General features: G+C 39.4%; 1 protein-coding gene across 7 annotated transcripts in view; it reads left to right on the forward strand.

The window, feature by feature from the left end:
• DLGAP2 (DLG associated protein 2) overlaps positions 1–13,989 on the forward strand; it is a 656,900-nt gene extending 642,911 nt beyond the window's left edge. For all 7 annotated transcript variants that reach the window (XM_068281332.1, XM_068281331.1, XM_068281334.1 and 4 more), the window contains 2 exons: positions 9,159–9,311; positions 13,641–13,989. In XM_068281332.1, the coding sequence (XP_068137433.1) occupies positions 9,159–9,311; positions 13,641–13,865 (378 nt within the window). In that variant the 3' untranslated portion in view covers positions 13,866–13,989. The remainder of the gene's footprint in view (positions 1–9,158; positions 9,312–13,640) is intronic.
• The last annotated feature ends 5,540 nt before the right edge of the window (positions 13,990–19,529 follow it).

Raw genomic sequence — 19,529 nt, forward strand, 5'->3', positions numbered from 1 at the left:
ACTCTTTGCATCAATTAAAAATGTAAAGCTTTTTTTTTAATTTACACAAGAAATCAGAATTTCCTTCCCCCCCCCCCCCCCCGATAAACCTCGATGGAGGTCTCTATACTTTTTTGGGAGATTGAACGGTTTGAGATAGATTGTCAATTTCTTGATTTATAGACTTTTTTCATAGGATTCAAAACTTTTTATTACTCATTATAAAGAAATATTAAAAAAAAATGTTTTTGTCCTTTGCACACCTAACCTTAACCCCCCCCCCCACACACACACACACACACACACATCCAAACATCCCTGCCAATCTGCCGAAAAAAGAACACTGCAGCCATAGGCGCCCATATACCAGCTATGGGGTGCCTGTGCTGCCCGCAATGCAAAATATGCCTACAAATAGCAGGCACTGTTGTGCCATGTATGGCTAGTTTAGGAGTTTGCTCAGGGCACCTTGTACCCTAAGATGTCTCAACATAGATTAAATATTCTTATCACAATAACTACATCATTACTTACATATCATTACCTTCTCAAATACACTTGGAAAAAATTCTACTCAGCAGGCAAACTACAGAAAATATGATTAAAGAGACACTGAAGCGAAAAAAATTAAATTATGATATAATGAATTGATTGTGTAGTAGGGGTAATTACTAGAACATTGGTAGCAAAAAAAAATCCTCATATTTTTATTTTCAGTTATACAGCTTTTTTTATAACATCATTCTCTAATATGTGTAATTTACACATTACTCAGCATTCTAAATGTTTTTATAGAACAGGCAGTGAACTTTTGACCTGTCCTGAACTATTCTCTGCAAAAGAAAAACACAATACAGCTGAGATAACCTAATCAGAAGTCAGAGCTCTCTGAGACTTTCAGGGCTCGTTTCCACTTGTGCACCGCGCGTCTGCGAGACTTGCGCCGGCACTGAGCGGATGTGCGGGATTGCAGGCGAATCTCATCAGCCGTGCCATGAACGACTATGGGATTTGCTACCTCTTGAGCGAATTCTGCAGGGGGTTCCTGCCGAATTGCTACCGCAAGCGATTCGGCCGGCGGCACTATAATCCCCTATGGCAGAGTTTCCCCGCACGATTTGCCTGCGGGGAAACTCTGCGGAATCGCGGCGGTTTCCGCATAAGTGGAAACGGGCCCTAAAAGTCCTAGAACTCAATGGCTATTTGCATAGATAACAACTGGAGTTTCTTAACTCTTCCTGTACTGGAAACAAATGTTAGACTTATGTCTCTGCTCCTAATGCTTTATTTCTTAGCTGTACTACACATACAAATCATTATATCATATTTTTTTTTACTTCATTGTCTCTTTAAGAGTAACTATTAACATTTCACCATTTTACTGCAAAGGAGGTAGGTCTTTACAGATATGGAAAGGCGCATGCCATGACCTGAAAGCAAGTATGCATACAATCTCTGACCAATCCAATCCGTCTATGTAGCAAAAAGCCACTGGGGCCTATCATTATGTGGCTTCAGTGTATTTTTTTTTAATGTATGGAAAAGTACCGTATTTAAATTATCAACAACAAAAAAAGGGGCTACATTTTAAGAGAATAATCATAATAGTAGCATTCATAATACTAATATGGAGAGATTTTTTTAATACTTTAAATTATACCATACAAGTGAATACAAGAACAGAAGAGATGTATAAAGTACAAGTAGTAACAACATAGCATGAGCAAGAGCACTCTCGCCTTGTAGTGCTGGGTCCCTGGATCAGATCCCAGCCAGGGCACTATCTGCACAGAGTTTGTATGTTCTCCCCGTGTCTGTGCAGACTTTCTCCGGGTAGTCTGGTTTTCTCCCACATCCTAAAAACATACAGATAAGTTAATTGGCTTCCCCCTAAATTGATTCTACTCTACATACACTACGTGATACATACATAGACATATGACAGTGGTAGGGAGTAGATTGTGAACGTTCTGAGGGAAAGTTAAGTGACAAGACAATATACTCTGTACAGCGCTGCGGAAGAGGTTGGAGCCATATAAATACTAAATAATAAGCAAAGAATGTTTCAAATCTGTCTATGTATTTTTTTAACCACTTTAGGATGCTTGGTACACATATCTACAGTGGTGTGAAAAACTATTTGCCCCCTTCCTGATTTCTTATTCTTTTGCATGTTTGTCACACTTAAATGTTTCTGCTCATCAAAAACCGTTAACTATTAGTCAAAGATAACATAATTGAACACAAAATGCAGTTTTAAATGATGGTTTTTATTATTTAGTGAGAAAAAAAAACTCCAAATCTACATAGCCCTGTGTGAAAAAGTGATTGCCCCCCTTGTTAAAAAAGAACTTAACTGTGGTTTATCACACCTGAGTTCAATTTCTGTAGTCACCCCCAGCCAGGCCTGATTACTGCCACACCTGTTTCAATCAAGAAATCACTTAAATAGGAGCTATCTGACACAGAGAAGTAGACCAAAAGCACCTCAAAAGCTAGACATCATGCCAAGATCCAAAGAAATTCAGGAACAAATGAGAACAAAGTACTGTAATTGAGATCTATCAGTCTGGTAAAGGTTATAAAGCCATTTCTAAAGCTTTGGGACTCCAGCGACCCACAGTGAGAGCCATTATCCACAAATGGCAAAAACATGGAACAGTGATGAACCTTCCCAGGAGTGGCCGGCCGACCAAAATTACCCCAAGAGCGCAGAGAAAACTCATCCGAGAGGCCACAAAAGACCCCAGGACAACATCTAAAGAACTGCAGGCCTCACTTGCCTCAATTAAGGTCATTGTTCATGACTCCACCATAAGATAGAGACTGGGCAAAAATGGTCTGCATGGCAGATATCCAAGGCGCAAACCATTTTTAAGCAAAAAGAACATAAAGGCTCGTCTCAATTTTGCTAAAAAAATCTCAATGATTGGCAAGACTTTCGGGAAAATACCTTGTGGACCGACGAGACAAAAGTTGAACTTTTTGGAAGGTGCGTGCCCCGTTACATCTGGCGTAGAAGTAACACAGCATTTCAGCAAAAGAACATCATACCAACAGTAAAATATGGTGGTGGTAGTGTGATGGTCTGGGGTTGTTTTGCTGCTTCAGGACCTGGAAGGCTTGCTGTGATAGATGGAACCATGAATTCTACTGTCTACCAAAAAATCCTGAAGGAGAATGTCCGGCCATCTGTTTGTCAACTCAAGCTGAAGCGATCTTGGGTGCTGCAGCAGGACAATGACCCAAAACACACCAGCAAATCCACCTCTGAATGGCTGAAGAAAAACAAAATGAAGACTTTGGAGTGGCCTAGTCAAAGTCCTGACCTGAATCCTATTGAGATGTTGTGGCATGACCTTAAAAAGACGGTTCATGCTAGAAAACCCTCAAATAAAGCTGAATTACAACAATTCTGCAAAGATGAGTGGGCCAAAATTCCTCCAGAGCGCTGTAAAAGACATTTGTCTTCAATTATGTTACCTTTGACTAATAGTTAACAGTTTTTAATGAGCAGAAACATTTAAGTGTGACAAACATGCAAAAGAATAAGAAATCAGGAAGGGGGCAAATAGTTTTTCACACCACTGTATGCCTCTTTAAACTTCACGTACGGATCAGGGATGTAGATATGCGTACTGCTATGTTACCGTCGCGTTCATGATCCCCGCGCTGTTTTCCATCGATCCACCATTGCAGCCCCCTCCATCTGTGATCAGGATGTGAGAATCTTTTGATTCTCAATCCTGATCACCATTCCCGTGTCTTCGGCCGTTCCCGTGTCTTCGGAGAGCTTGAAAACCTCACACAAGCTCTCAGACCCTACACTTCAGTGTTCTTCCGTGTTCTATAAATAGAAACACGGTCTCAGTAGCACCATCTTGTGGTCAAAAAGTAAAATACACCTAATTATACCAGTATACTGTTTTACATAGAAAGTTTATTATTATTATTATTTTATTGTATTACTTTTAACCCATTCCAACCCTGCCCCACAGTTACAGAAATAAAACACTTGTTTGAAAAAAATGAAAAAAATTACATCATTTAATTTTTTTTTACATAAATAGTTACTTTAGGGACTTTTCTAATATGGATGTCATGAGAGTATACTACTGTTAATTTTGCAAAAAAAAGTCTTGTAATAAGTGAAATAGTATTAAAATTACCTAAATGGAAAAATGCTCTTTTATTTCCAGATAAAATATTATCACCATACATTGTACTAGGGACACAATTTAAACTTTGTAATAACCGGGACAAATGGGCAAATAAAATGTATGGGTTGTATGTATCGAAGCACATTTTATTTTAAAACTATAATGGCTGAAAACTGAGAAATAAGTATATTTTTTTCTTTTCCTTATTATTCCCTTTACATTGCATATAAAATAAAATTATTCATAGCAAAAACTACCACCCAAAGAAAGCCTAATTTGTGGCGAAAAAAAAACCAATATATAGATCAAATCAGTGTGATAAGTAACAATAAAGTTATCGCTGAATGAATGAGAGGAGCCCTGAAATGTGAAAGTTGTTTTGGTTTTTGAGGGAAAAAACCTGTGATCCTGAAGTGGTTAATGTGTATAGCACAGGTTAATTCTGTTTGACATGGAGGTAATCCACCTTTGACTATTTTACCTGGTTTGTCTCTGTCTTGAGATGTTGTTTCTGGATATTGTGGCATAGTTGAATGACAACATGCTTACTAGTACTGCACGGTTCTAGTGAAAATTACCACCTAAACTTCTAATATGTGACTTGAGGACTCGGCTGTATGTAATCAAACTTTGAAAAATACTTTTTTTTACTTCTCTAAAGGAGGTAATGTGGATTATTTGTAAGGGAAGCACAAGAATGAAATTGCATGTGAAAGATTTCCACAAAAGATTATAATAATGTATGGACTGCGTACATGTGCATTGCACATATAACAATACACTATAAGAAATCTATTTATATGATATATTTCATTACTGGCAAGCATCAGAAGTGTAATACAGTACACCATGCCGACCTTTTTTTTATTTTTTAGCAAGAGTGGAGTTTTAAGTCGAGAACACTTTAGTACAAACATTTCCACTAAAGCAGTACCAAGAGTAAAAAAATATAAAACAAGAAAGATTAGATGGCAATAAAAATCAGGGATTGCACTATATTATATTTAAGAACTCTTTATACACGGTTTCCAGCAGCTCTGCCAATATGCAGAATTGTTATATGAATTGTGCGCTGAAGCTCACACTTGTACATTTCTGTTTTCATCAGATCTTTGTGGTCTGATGTTAGAATTGTGGGCTTCTTGCATTGAATTTATACTGTAGTATGTGTGACAGATAAGTAAGAGATCACACTGAAAGTGAATTCTTTATCATTTTTACTTACCGTATAAGCTAAATTGCATTGTAAGCTCACTTGGTGATGGCTGTTCTCCTGTGCCGTTTTTGTGTGTGACTGAAGTGTGTTTAGTAATGTTGGTGTTTTATAAATAAAGTTTTTAGTATTAAAACAGTACTGTTATTATAATCGATGAAATGTTTGTATTGTATAGTTTGTACTCAGATATAAATACTATTGGTAGACAGTGCCATCTAGTGGTAAACACATTTAAAACATGAATTAAAGTACATCTTTGAAATAGGTCCAGTAAAGAAGCTATTTCGCAGTCTCCATGTTCATTTGAGCTATGCAGGACTGATCCAATGCAGCATGTAAAGATTACCTAAGCCTTCAGGAAGTGTGCCGTCAGTGCTTTTCAACACTGGAGATCAAGGTTGAATGAACAACTTCAACATCTACTTACTTCACATGCGTTTGTACATTGACAGCTCCACTTTTAGCTATGACTAATATGTTAAAATATAATGGAAATTAGGCACTGAATCATAATTGAGTAATAGAAACTCTAGGTGAGCCATGGTGCTGCAGTATGGAGTGGTATGGAATGGTTGCCATTCATGTTTAGTCAGTGGCAGCTACCAAATTTTTTTTTTTTGGGGGGGGGGGGGTGCTATGCAGGTGCTGGACCAACTTCTGGGGTAGCTGATGACCTAACCTAAGGCTGCCATATGTATTTCCTTTTAAACAGTACTAGTTGCCTGGCAGCCCTGTTGATCTATTTGGCTGCAGTAGTGAACTGAATTACACCAGAAACAAGCATGCAGCTAATCTTGTCAGTTCTGACAATATTGTCAGAAACCCCTGACCTACTGCATGCTTGTTTAGGGTCTATGGTTGAAAGAATTAGAGGCAAAGGACTAGCATGGCAGCCAGGCAACTGGTATTGCTTAAAAGGAGATAAATATGGCAGCCTCAATGTTATTATCACCTCGGGTTCCCTTTAAAAGTGCAACGCAAAGACAGTGGGCCCAAGTTTTGGTGACCCTTTCCCCAGAAAATTCACATAATTGTGCAGGTTTTCTGAAGAAAATACACATAATGTGAGCAGATTTGCCCAGAAAATACGTTCAACCATGTGGCAGATTTGACCAGAAAACACGTGCAATCATGTGGCAGATTTGACCAGAAAACACTTAAATCATGTGGCAGACTTGACCAGAAAAGACTTCAATCATGTGGCAGACTTGATCAGAAAATACACCTGCTAATAAATAAATAAAAAAAAACATTTACTCACCTGCTGAGGAACTCCTGTCCCAGCCTCCGTCCGGTGCGCAGCTCCCACGATCCTCTGCCAGCCAGCAACTCAAACTCCCGCACTGAGAGCAGGGCTACTGGAAAATGGCGCCCGAAGCCCTGCACTGCAGACTCGAAGTCTCCAAGCAGGGCTTCGGCCGCCATTTTACTGTAGCCCTGCTCTAACAGAGCTGCGGTCTGCTGCTGCCGGTGAACTGACAAGGCGTCTATTAGACGCCAAAAGTCAGTTCACGCTAGGGGTGCTTCAGCACTGGTGCCGCCACTGTGTTCAGTGTGCCTTACATACAGTGCAAATTGCCAACCCTTCTACTTCAAAACCAACTCCATGTTTAATGGTGGGTGTAAGATATTTTGTAAATATCCTTTCTTCTGCTTTGCATCTTACAAAGTTCTAGTTTTTACTTTGACTTGTCTGTCACAAAGCTTTATTCCATCCTGTTATCACAATTATTGCATGTTCTGCCAACTACTGTTGTTTTTTCTACTTTCTATGCTGCTATGCAATTGTAAATACATAGTGCTACAGCATCACATGTGGTGATGACACTGGCATAACTACTGGGTGTGTAGCCCAACTTCCTCTAAAAAGTCAAGTAAATCCAGCACACAGGAGATCAATAACAAGTGATCTTAAAGTACACCTAAAGGTACATACACGCATCAGATTTTCTCAAACGACCCGTCGTTAGGACGTTTGAACGTCCGGCCGGTTTGAACGTCAAATCGGGTGTGTGTACAGTCCGTCGTTTAGCTGATAAGACTGGACTTGAGCGATCCACTTGGTGGATCGTTCAAATTCAGTCTTATCAGCTGAACGACAGACCGTACATGTACCCCATTTGACGTCCAAACAACCGGTCGCTTGCAAAAATCCGACGTGTGTACGAGCCTTAAGAGGGATATGGAGGTTGCCATATTTATTTCCTTTTAAACAATTCCAGTTGCTTGTCTGTCCAGCTGCAGTAGTGTCTGAATTACACACCTGAGACAAGCATGTGGCTAAACCAGTCAGGCCCCAATCAGAAGCATCTGATTAGCATGCCTGTTTAGGGTCTACCAAAAAGAGTATTGGAGACAGATGTTCAGCAGGACAGTCAATATTTTAGGGCCACAAAGACTGCTTTATGAAGATAATTAATTGACAGGCCATACCTTCTTAGCTTCTTCATCTCTCTTCCTTTTACACAGTTTCCCCTATCTAGAGCTATCCTGAGAACCACTGCTCCCCTAGTCCTGCTGTTGCCTTCATAGCCCCTCACCACCCATGTAGAGTAACACAAGGGTGGTAGATAATTACCTCCCTTGGTGAGTTTCTCTGGGGGAAAGTGGGCTGATTTATAGTTACATACCTGAAAGAGAGAAATAGATTATAGACAGATAATAAGCATACCTTGTAAATTGTTTTTGTGTATACAACCAGAACCCATAGCTAGCCACTTTGGGATCTAGCCAACCATTGAGGAGACTTGCCAGCTGATGCAGCCAATATGCATAGAAACTTTTGGATAACTTACATTTCAGGACTCTGGCAGGCCAGAATGCAAATGGCAGAACCCAGCTGACCAAGTCTCAAAGAAGCCTTTCCTGTAGTGAGAGGGTCTGGGACACGTGCTAGGTGAAGAGGAGTAGCTGTAGCAGAGGAGTAGCTTGATGACAAGATGTAGAAAGTCCCAGCAGAAGTTGGTGGTACATTGCCTGGAGACAAAGAAGTCCTGGCTGATATCCCGTGTGGAGGAGCCATCCAAGCTGGAAGAGGCCGGAGTATCACCAACAGCTGGGGAGGATTGATCACCAGAAAGCCTCTCCTCCACACACCGACTATCTAGATTCCACTGTCCCTCCACATCCTCTGGTCCTGCAAACAAGATGTGGTATCTTCTGCTCTTTCTCACCCTAACACTGCTTGCCTGCCCGTCCTACTGTCTGCACCATCCCTAGTAAGTGCAACTTTACTACCACCACCATCCCCCAAACCACAGTGCAGCCCTCTCGCCAACCAGTACTGTTTTGAACAGCTCGCTTGGTGCTGCAGAACTTGTGCCCAGTGCCACTACAGGAAAGGCCTCTTTGAGGTTTTGCCAGATGGTTCCTATCATTTCACATTCTGACCAGCTGAAGTCTGAAAGAGTAAGTTTCTTTGCATATTGGCAAAATCAGCCAGCCACCTTGCACATTGACCGACTAGATCCCAAAGTGGCCAGACTTTGGGTTCTGGCAAAAACATATGTAAATGGAATAGTTATATGTACATATGAAGTATTGTGCAAAAGACTTACACAACTGTGAATAAATGCTGTGTAACACAGGGAAGTAGGTAGGAGGTGTTTCTTGCCTTCTGGGATAGTCACCATTCAAAGCAAGTTTGAAGACAGCCACTGTGATTCACTAACATCAGTGTTTTTGTACTGTACTATTTAGACCATATCTATACTATATACAGAAAAAAAGACATTATTATTCTAAACAGAACCAGTAACAAAGGGTTTCTCTGATGTTCTGTTATTCTGTCTTATTGAATGAAGGATCCAAGTGCCATGCCCAGGCCAACATCACAGGACTTAGCGGGATTCTGGGATTTATTGCAGCTATCCATTGAAGATGTAAGCATGAAGTTTGACAAGTTGCACCAACTGAAAGCCAATGACTGGATTGCAATAGATTCTCCTGAGAAAAAGGTAAGAACATTGTGAAATGAATCATGGTTATACTTTTATCATGAATGTATATCACTAGATTGCATTTGTTTCTCATGAAAAGTGGATAGGAATATTTTTTTAATTAATATGGGCTAAATTACTATTAAATGTAACTAATTAAATATTAATAATAATAATCTCCACACCTTTTTGCCATTCTCAAGAAAATTCAGATTTAAAACAAACCAGCTAATGGCTGGTGTTTTTGAGTGGCATGGATATTATCCCAGGGGCTGTGACCTAGGTTGCTCAAAGCACCTTCATTTTACCTGTGTCCCTATCTAGGCCATACTAATAAAAGATAAGCACATTGGAGGCAAGGAGAAAAATAAAGGGTACTTACATATTATACCATCCAGCACATTGGGGAGCCTCCTGTTAAAAATAAATTTACTTTTCTTGCAAGGTTGAACCATCTTTAGAAAGCTGAACATCTTGGCTTTCATTTTTACCAGGTCCGAAGTTGGTATGACACACGGTTTCTGAATAAGTGGGTGCTGAAGGAGGGGTGCCCCCTACACTTGGCTGTCGCTGTTACTATTAGAAGCCTCCGATCTCTATATTGGGCGGCTGGAGGCTGGGGCCTGGGCAGGTAAATACTTGCAGAAACAGAACAGCTTTCTGCACGGCAACCCTACGCAGAACAGAGCAGAGCGCAGGAGACAACGGTGGTAGGATACAGGAGGAGCTGGAGTCAACAAGTCTGAGGACGAGACGGGGGATGATAAACAGGAGCCGGATTTCATCAATTATTAACCTGACTGGCACTAGGCATTAAAGATACCGGCCGCCCACTAAAGAGACCGCAGGCTTCTAACAGCGACAGCCAAATGCATTGGATAGCTCTCCTTCAAAACCCACTAATTCGGGAACAGTGTGCCATACCGACTTGGAACCTGGTGAAAATGAAAGCCAAGACGTTCAGCTTCCTAAAGATGGTTCAATCTTGCAAGAGAAGTAAATATATTTTTAACAGGAGGCTCCCAAATTTGCTGGACAGTATAATACGTAAGTACCAAAGAAAGTACACTGTAGACAAACAACAAGGTTGGGATCAGAACAAGGCCAAGGCAGGTAACAATTAAGGTTTGGTCATTAAATAGACAGAAGTTGAGGCAGGTAGCAATTGTGATAGATTAGGCAACTGGGTCAGCAACAAGCGGAGGAACATAGTGACAGGTAAAAAAAAACAGAAACTGAATAAACTGTCAACAACAGTATGCTGACCTGAGGTAGTTTAAAGAGAACCTGTACTGAGTAAAAATATTTAAAATAAACACATGCGGTAACTTCAAATGAACATTATTACATAGTTACCTTGCCATCAGTTTCTCTCAGAAGCTCACCATTTTCTTCTGACAATAATCCCTTCCAGTTCTGACAATATTTTGTCAGATCTGAAATATATCAGTTGCTGGAGGTAAAATATCAGTTGCTGTCAGTTATAGCTAAGAGGAAAACTGATGTACCAGGTAATGTCCATGTTTCCCTATGGCTCAAGTGGGCGATGTTACAGTTTAACTGTGTGCTGACCAGAAAGCTGTTATGGGTAATGGCCATTTTCAAAATGGAGGACGGAAAATTCCCTTGATCACAGTGAACAAACAGGATGCGGGAGAGGAGAAAGACACTGAGGAGTAGACTACATGGAAGGTAAGTATGCTTATTTTGACTTTTAATTTTCAGTTCAGGTTTTCTTTAAGCGCTCTCCTCAGCTAATTTGAAATAGTTTCCCACAGGGATATGTGCCTCCCCCAAACACTGCTATGTAAGTATATGCGTTTGCATACATATAAATGCCCACATTACAGAAATTGCAATCAACCTGTCCTAAATGTAAAGCTTATCCTCAATGAGGACACCCATGGTTACCAGACATGCCGTAACATTATCCTTCAGGTGGCGCAGCGCAGCCTCTGGAGCATTACACAAGTGGTGCTGTGTTGCTAATAGCGGATACATTGCTATAAGTGACTACCAAGTTACAGCCAATAGGATTGCCTCACTAGAGTCAGGTAGGACAGTAGAGTCTTCTCCCCTGTAGGGAGATCTGCAGTAGAAGAGAAGTAGGAACTAGGAAGGTCAAATTCAGTTCAAGACAGGTGACAATCAAGGCTTGTTTAGGAAACATACAGATGCCAAAGCAGGCAACAATAAAGTCTTGGTTGTTAATCCGACAGAGTTTGAGGCATGTGACAATAAAGGAGCAGAGTATTGTACGAGCTGGTTTAGCAGCAGGAAAGTAGAGCAGATGGATTTAAGGCAAGGTGGGTCAGTAACAAGCAGAGGAACATAGAAACTGTCAAGCACATAGGAACGGTATGAACTGTCAACAATGTCATGCATACTTGAGGAGAACTCTCTCTGGCTAACTGAGAATACCTTGCAACATGGAGATGGGCCCATGCAAATGCCACTGTGGAAGTGTGCTCTTTGGCATAAATAATGGATGCCCATGTCACAGGGCTTGCACACCACAACATGGACCCACCACTTAGGCTCAGCAAAAAAAGCTAAGCCTGTTTGGCTCCATGCTAATGAGCAGGGGTGAGCTGTTTGCACCTGTGCAGTGCGGGGAGGTCTGCTTGCTGGTGGGCTTAGTGCTGAAATGGCAGAAGCTTTCCTCTCGAGGTCTGTACCAAAATTCAGCAGTTTTTTCCCTTCAGGTTTACTTTAAACAAAAAACTGTATTTGTTTTTTATTTTGTTTGTAACCTTCCTGAAAATCATCCTTATGTAAACAGTCACTTCCAGATTTCAGAAACGGTAGCCTACAGGGCACACCATAGAGAGACCATTGTTATGCTATTTTGAAAAACAAAAAGTTTGCTTTCCTAAAACAGAAAGAATTTGCGATAATTCAGGTTGGAGTGAGCTTGAGATGTCTCCCAGAGCAACACTGCTGAATATATGCAAATTAACCATTGTACCCTTAGAAGCTAAACACACCTCCAGAACTGCTGGAATGCAATGATGTGTCAGCTTGTTAATTAGTATATGCTATTTTGGTGGGAGACTTTGAACAACACACAGCTTCTCTAATTAACAATGATACACCTCACAGTTGCAATGGAAAAGTTTTGCTCATCTGTAGATATCAGCCTCCTCCCTTTCCCACCTCCTGAAATTCTTCTACAAGAGCCTCCCAGGTAGACTTCCACATTTTTCTTATTTTTAAAATGCTGAGTGGTAGTTTGGCAAAAGTGCAGAACAACCTGTCAGTATACAATAAATACAATAAAGCTACATCACTATGTGCTTGTGTGCATCACTGATCACAGCTAAAGAAGGGGATACCATTTTCATGAAAATAATGAGCCTGTTTAATGAACACTGAAGCAAAAGAAGCATGACATTTTTTCCTGAAGCGATGAAGCAGCTATAAATTTTCATTTCTAATTGGAAACATTTCAGTTGTAATTGTATAGGTTGCTATAGGCACTTCTCTTTGCTTCAGAACAGAGTGGAGATATATGTTTTTTTTCAATCACTTTTTATTTTTTGTATTGTGCATGTCTTCTGAAGTCAGAGATGGTGACTGTCACCAAGGAAACAGTTAAATGATTATGTTACTGTATTTCTAGGAATGGTGTTTTTAGAAAGGCAACTGTTTTAATTATTATTAAAGGCAAAATCAGAACAAGATGAGGAAAACAAATCATGAACGCTTATTCCTTCACCCATATGTACAATTCAATAAAACAAAAATAAATGGCATCCTAATTTTCAGACAAAGTTTACAGTCATGTGACCACAATTGATCTTAACTGACAAGTCTCTCACAGCTTTCTCAGAAAGATCAAAGGCCACTTCACTCCGTGGGATATTTTCAAATCTTACGAACGAAATCACTTTAATCTAGCTTTTGCAAGAAAATACTTTTTTTATTTTACTGTTTTACCTTCTTTTTAGTATTTTTTAATTGCTAATTGCAAAAAAAAAATCTTTTAGGCAAGATAAAAATGTATCTCCTGGGAGAACACTCAGGAGAAAAAGTTAATTGTATAAGGGCCAATGTATCTTGCCAATAATGCAGTGCCTACAAAGTCCCCTCCTTCGGGGGCCAAAATGGCAGGAAGTGCTTCTTTCTCATTATTTGTATTATGTACTGACTAGTCAGTATCAGGGTGCTTGTTGTTGTTATTATTTTTCAAATTGAGTATCCTTTCAAAATATATATGTGTGTGCATGTGATTGTGTGTATCCATATCATTCATTTTTTGCTATATCAGTTTCCATAGCATAATAGCAAATGTTTACAACATGTTTGAAATTTCTAATCGCTATACCTATGTTTGCAATTTTACAGTTACTGGATGACAAGAAACCCCCACCTCCAATACCAAAGAAACCTTCCAGGGGAAAATTCCCCATAACTCGAGAGAGGTCTCTGGACCTGCCTGATCGACAAAGACAAGAAGCCAGGAGGAGGCTAATGGCAGCAAAAAGGGCAGCTTCATTTCGGCAAAATTCAGCTAGTGAACGCGCAGATAGCATCGAAATATACATACCTGAAGCCCAGACTAGGCTTTAAGAACAAAATACTGCATAGTTCCTTTTTTTTAAATGACACTTGTATAGTTTGTAGCACATATGACCAACCATTTGAATCAATCTCTACTGAATATGCCCTTGTCATTGTGCTCTTTGTGCCATACATACAGTGGAATGCTTTTTCATTTCCTCAGAGTTTGCTAAATTCATAGCAAAAATAATAATAAAAAAACTAGTTTTTTTCATTTGTAAATCACATCTGACTACAAATCGGCTACATGCATAGGGCTTGTTGAGACATGACTTCTCCAACATGATCTCAGAGGACAACGAGAAAAACCTCTCAAGATGGAACCCAGCATTAATTCTTGGCTATTTCTATTTTTATAAATGATGTGATATAATTAGGAACAAGAATAACTAAATAGGTACATCTCACCACTCACTAGAGGCATTAGCTATTATAACAAGTAGAAGGTGCTACACATTAAACGTGCAGGGGGAAAGGATTAATTGCTGACCTTCAGTTAAACTTAGGTAATAATGCTGCTCCGATAAGCACTGCTGATTTAGCAACCATGTTTTGTTGTGTAGGTCACCAACAATTATTATTTCAAAGTATTTGGCTCTTTAAAATATAGAAACCCCATCACACAGTCTAGCTCCTGGCATCTGATATGGAGTCTTCTACTAAGTGGACTGTTTTCTCTCTCCATCTGGCTTTGTATTCTAAATGCAAGAAGACTCAAGAAGGATACAGGTGGAAACAAAGTGAATGCCTTAACAAAAAGGTCTTTTATGACCCGGTATATGAAAGGGATAGTTGAATGTCCTTCCAGGGACCCTATATTTTTGTTTACATAATTGTCTTTATTTATTTTCAAAGTATATTATTGAATAATTTGCAGTGTATTCACAAAGCTACTATTATGTTGACAGGGCATCCTTGAAAAAAAAACACCCACAGTATATGAATGTTTGCTGTTTAAAATGCCAGTTGTGATGTGGTAAGCAATTTAACAATCATGATTATAAGTGGTAAATATATTTCCGTTTTAATGGTTACTTTAAGGTACAGTAATGGTGAAATGTGATTTACATCTGTAATTTATTCTTCATAAAGACTTATTTTGCTATCATCCTAGTGCAACTTCAATAACAATTTGATTGTTCCAGCACATAACAGCAAGGCACGTACAGTCATTTAATATAAGGAATGTAGCAGCCTATTTTTACTACATGCCCACTCAGCCATATGCAGAACATAATATCGTAACCATGAAACCTCAAAGTTAATTTTATTCTTGTTTCCTATTGAGTTTACATTATGTTCCACACTGTTTGTCTAAGAACTTCCTTTAGTTGCGTAGCAAACATAAGGCAGGGTCAGATGAGAGGTTTGTTTACCCCCTGATTATTTTATATAGACTATTACCCAAAATATATCCATTCATCTTAAAATTTTATTTTGACTAATTCTTTCCGTTTAGCTGTTAACAGCAGAGACTGAATTTAAAGGATCATTGTATTTACTCTTGAAAGTGCAGTTACCTGTCTGCCCTCAAAATACATCAGAAACTGTGGATGTAAGCATTGCAATAGTGATGTCATCTCCTGGCTTTTGATGGCCAAGGAACTCTTCCAGTTAGAAATGGACTTCTAACATCACAGCCATAAGCTGCTGATGTTCCGCCCTCTACTATCACAGACCTTGTTTAACCGCTTCAGGACCACAGGCTTTACCTCTCTAAAGACCAGGCCATTTTCCACAAAAATGGCCACTGCAGCTTTAAGGCCTCGCTGCAGGGCCGCACAACTCAGCACACAAGTGATTCCCCCCCCCCTCCTTTTCTCCCCACCAACAGAGCTTTCTGTTGGTGGGGTCAGATCACCCCCCAGATGTTTGTTTATTTTTATATAAATATTTATGTCTTTATTTTTTATTAAATGTTGCATTTTTTTCTTATTATTTTCATTCCCCCCGTCTGCCTATAACAGCGATCGGCTGTGATAGGCTTTAGTCTATCACTGCCGATCACTCCTATGTCCCCGAGGGGGACAGCCGTGTCACACAGCTGTCCCCAGTACAATGCTGCTGTAGATCACAGCTCTGTACTAACTAAATAGATGGCAGTTTCGCCGTCTAACAGTCTCCGAGTGGCGATCGCCGCTGGTAGCATGAAGGTGGAGCGCACGATCTTCTGCAAAACCCAGCCCCAGGACTTGACGCCAATTGGCATTAGGCGGTCCTGGGGCTGCCGCCGCGGTTACCACCATTGGCGTGAATTGGTTGTTATGTAGTTAAAGAGTAACTATAACCAAGGATTGAACATCATCCCAATCAGTAGCCGATACCCCCTTTAACATGACAAATCTTTACCTTTGCTCAAACGGATCACCAGGGAGGTCTGTGTGACTGATATTGTTGTGAAACCCCTCCCACAGGGTGATGTCAGTACTTAGGTACTGACATCACACTGTGGGAGCCTTGTTGCATTGTGGGAAATAACAGCGGTTTCCAACTGCCAAAAAAGCATCATCTTGTTCCACAGACATCACCTGCCAGCAGTAAAGATGTCACCATGTGATAAATTTCAGAATGTAAATCCAGGAGAGGAAACATTTTACAATGGGCAATAAATATTTTATTGTGAAAATTAAACACTTTTCCATTACGTTATTTTCACTGCAGTTCCTCAAGTAGACAGATGATTACATCAGTATTGTTTACAACTGCCAATGCAGATTGAGGCACTACGATACATGCATTGCTCTGATCTCTGTATCCAGACCTACTAAACCAGTGGTACAACTTGATATTTTGACATAAATTCAAAAACAAATAGGTAATCATATTTATGGGCATAAATACAGTCACGCTTTAAAGCAAACTCAAAGGCAGTTATACTCTAGCTTCTATCAAACTATGGTTGCAGTCACGTACAATGAATTTAAAGTGAAATTCTTCTTTTTTTTTTTTTGGGTCAAAGGTAACCTGCTTATTGCAGATCTATACATCTCTAGGACTTTCACAACCATTTTTTTTACATTTGTTACCTTGGTCGTATTTGCAACGACAGCCCATTCATTGCACAACTTTACTGCCAACACACCGAATATTGCGTGCGTCAGCTTTCTGGTTAATGCAGATGATACTTCTCCAGAGATGCAAGGCTTCCTGATCTATATAGGTAATTACACATGCAGGAAAAGGAGTTCTTAGTAGATGGCACAGAGCACTAAAATGTACTTATATTGGTAAAATGCCATATGAATTAAGGCATTCCTAGCTAGCTGCAAAGTGAAATGAAAAAAATAATATTTAATAGTATTGAATTATAAAATGACCTGTGTACCACCACACATCACAGCAATTTAACATTTTTTTTCTTTTTTTAAGGAAGAGGAAATTCACTTTAAAGGGCAAGCTATATTGTGATGTTACCCATAAAGTAGTTTGATAGAAGATTTAAAGTGCATATGAACTTTTAAGTACACTTACACTATTCCTTTTCCCCAGGATCCTGAAGGCAAAAAGACACTTGTAATCTCCCAATTCCTGCATTGTAGACTCTCAGAAGTAACTCAGAAGTTGTTGTGCAGTCGCTGTCTTTTTTCCTCCAGGCCCCCACGGGAAAAGGAGTATGGTAAGTATACTTAAAAATACACTTACATTTGAATACCCTTATGATTGCTTTAACTATGCAATTACATTTAAGTAAAACTTTATGTAGCACATTTCAATCAAAGCACCTTCCTTTGATGGGGGTAGTTTTAATTACAGATATTAAAACTGCATTTATCAGATTAGAGTAAAGGTTGTATACTAAGGCTTCCAGCACAAAGATTTCATCATACAACCCTGTTGTCTGGCCTGGTCCTACCAGAAAGTGCTCATCTCTCACATCACATGCGCCTTCAGGGAATATGCACTGTTCATATAAAAAAGTTCCCTGCTAGATACCCTGTAGATTCCAGTTATAATACTATCCGTTTAGTTATTAGGAGCATATATACTATTCCAACTGTTTAACAAATGAGAAACAAGTTGCTGCTACCTAATACATATATACTTGTTTTCTTTTATATACATGATATACACAAAGCTTAAGCCAGAGCCAGTATTCAGATAACTTAGTGCTTTCCTTTTAGTGGATTGAAATGGAGATCTACAGTATATCCCAATTCATAAAGGCTGGAGAGTAAATGGACAGCAGTGGAGAGTCTCTGTGATCTAGCAAACATGGACTGTATTCTTTGAAGGGTCCCTTTGCCTGTTGCATCACAATGGACAAAATCATTGCATCAGGATGCAAATACAATGACAGCCCTATGGTGCTATCAGATTGATCACGTTGGAGTGTGATGCAATGGGTTCCATCAGGATAATGCATTGGATGCACTTGCATTTATAGGGTAATGCGTGTTTACATTGGCAGTGAGGCATACTTTCATGGGACTGTCCCACCACAGCGTAACCGTCCAATACTGCATTGCGGTACGACTGGAGAATAATCGCTTTGCAATGTACTATTGATAATGTAAAAGAAGCCTTAAAACTTGCTTTCTAATAAGTAGAAAATAAGTGGCAAAAGGATTTTTTCTCTTGACTGTGTCATACAGGTCATTGCAAGAACTACTAAAAGGTGAGTGAAATGGATGGGATTGTGGTCATATACAGTATCTACAGTAAAACCATTATGACATATCTCCAGAACTACCTGGATTTATCACAAACAAATTGCAGGCGCTGCACAAGACTGCAATTGCATGGTGGCTATGTCACTTCCTTTTAAGCAATACTCACTATGGTCTGGTATGACACAGCTGATGGCTGCAAACTTTTTTAATAGGAGACAGTTTTTTAAGAACCAGGTCCAGGTTTAGCTGCATTACAGAGGCTCTCTAGTTCTCTCCATAAATCAGAGTTCTTGAATCCTGATTTTAAACATAGAAGGAGCAGCAATGCTGCAGAAGTTCTCGTGAGAAGAACCACAATCCTTTAATTCTTTGTCTTTTTCCATCCTTTTCCACCTCACTTTTACATGCTATTTTATTTATTTTTTTGTGTTGTGTACTTGATTTGATGGAGCAAAGTTTTCTCCATTCTTAATATCCCACACTTAATCCTAAATCAGAATATACCTTAATGATTAGGGTATGATTACCCATTTTTAAAGTACAATTTTACTCAACACCAAACAGCCAGAGTTGGGAGAAAGGAAGCATTATTTGCCATTCATTCCACCGGGAAAGCCAGAAGGCATCATGCTCTGCAATGCTAGAAGCAGAAATGAGAACACAAGGCCGACATCTGTAGGGTCTTAATGCTAGAATCACCGAGGTCAAATTGTTGTATCTTTCACTGTAATCTGCCCAGTACTGACTTTCCAGACTTTACGGGAGTTGATTTTATGATAGCAGTCCTAATAATTACTATGGAAATATGTAACAAAGCATGAATGTCAAATGGTTTTCACTTTTAAATGCTACAATACTTATGGTCTTAGCTTCTCAGAGATGCAGTTGTCTGTTTTCATGAGAATACTTAAATCTTAAGGTTCACCTTTAACAGCCTTGGGCAATAAAAACTGAAGTATAATAACAAATATTTCACTGCATCTAAAAATAATTAGTTAGTAGTTCCAGGCAGCTGAGGTTATATGCAAATGTTGACTTTCCTATAAAAGTCAGGGTTGTCTCT

The sequence above is a fragment of the Hyperolius riggenbachi genome, chromosome 4, assembly GCF_040937935.1.
Source record: "Hyperolius riggenbachi isolate aHypRig1 chromosome 4, aHypRig1.pri, whole genome shotgun sequence".
Taxonomy (NCBI): domain Eukaryota; kingdom Metazoa; phylum Chordata; class Amphibia; order Anura; family Hyperoliidae; genus Hyperolius; species Hyperolius riggenbachi.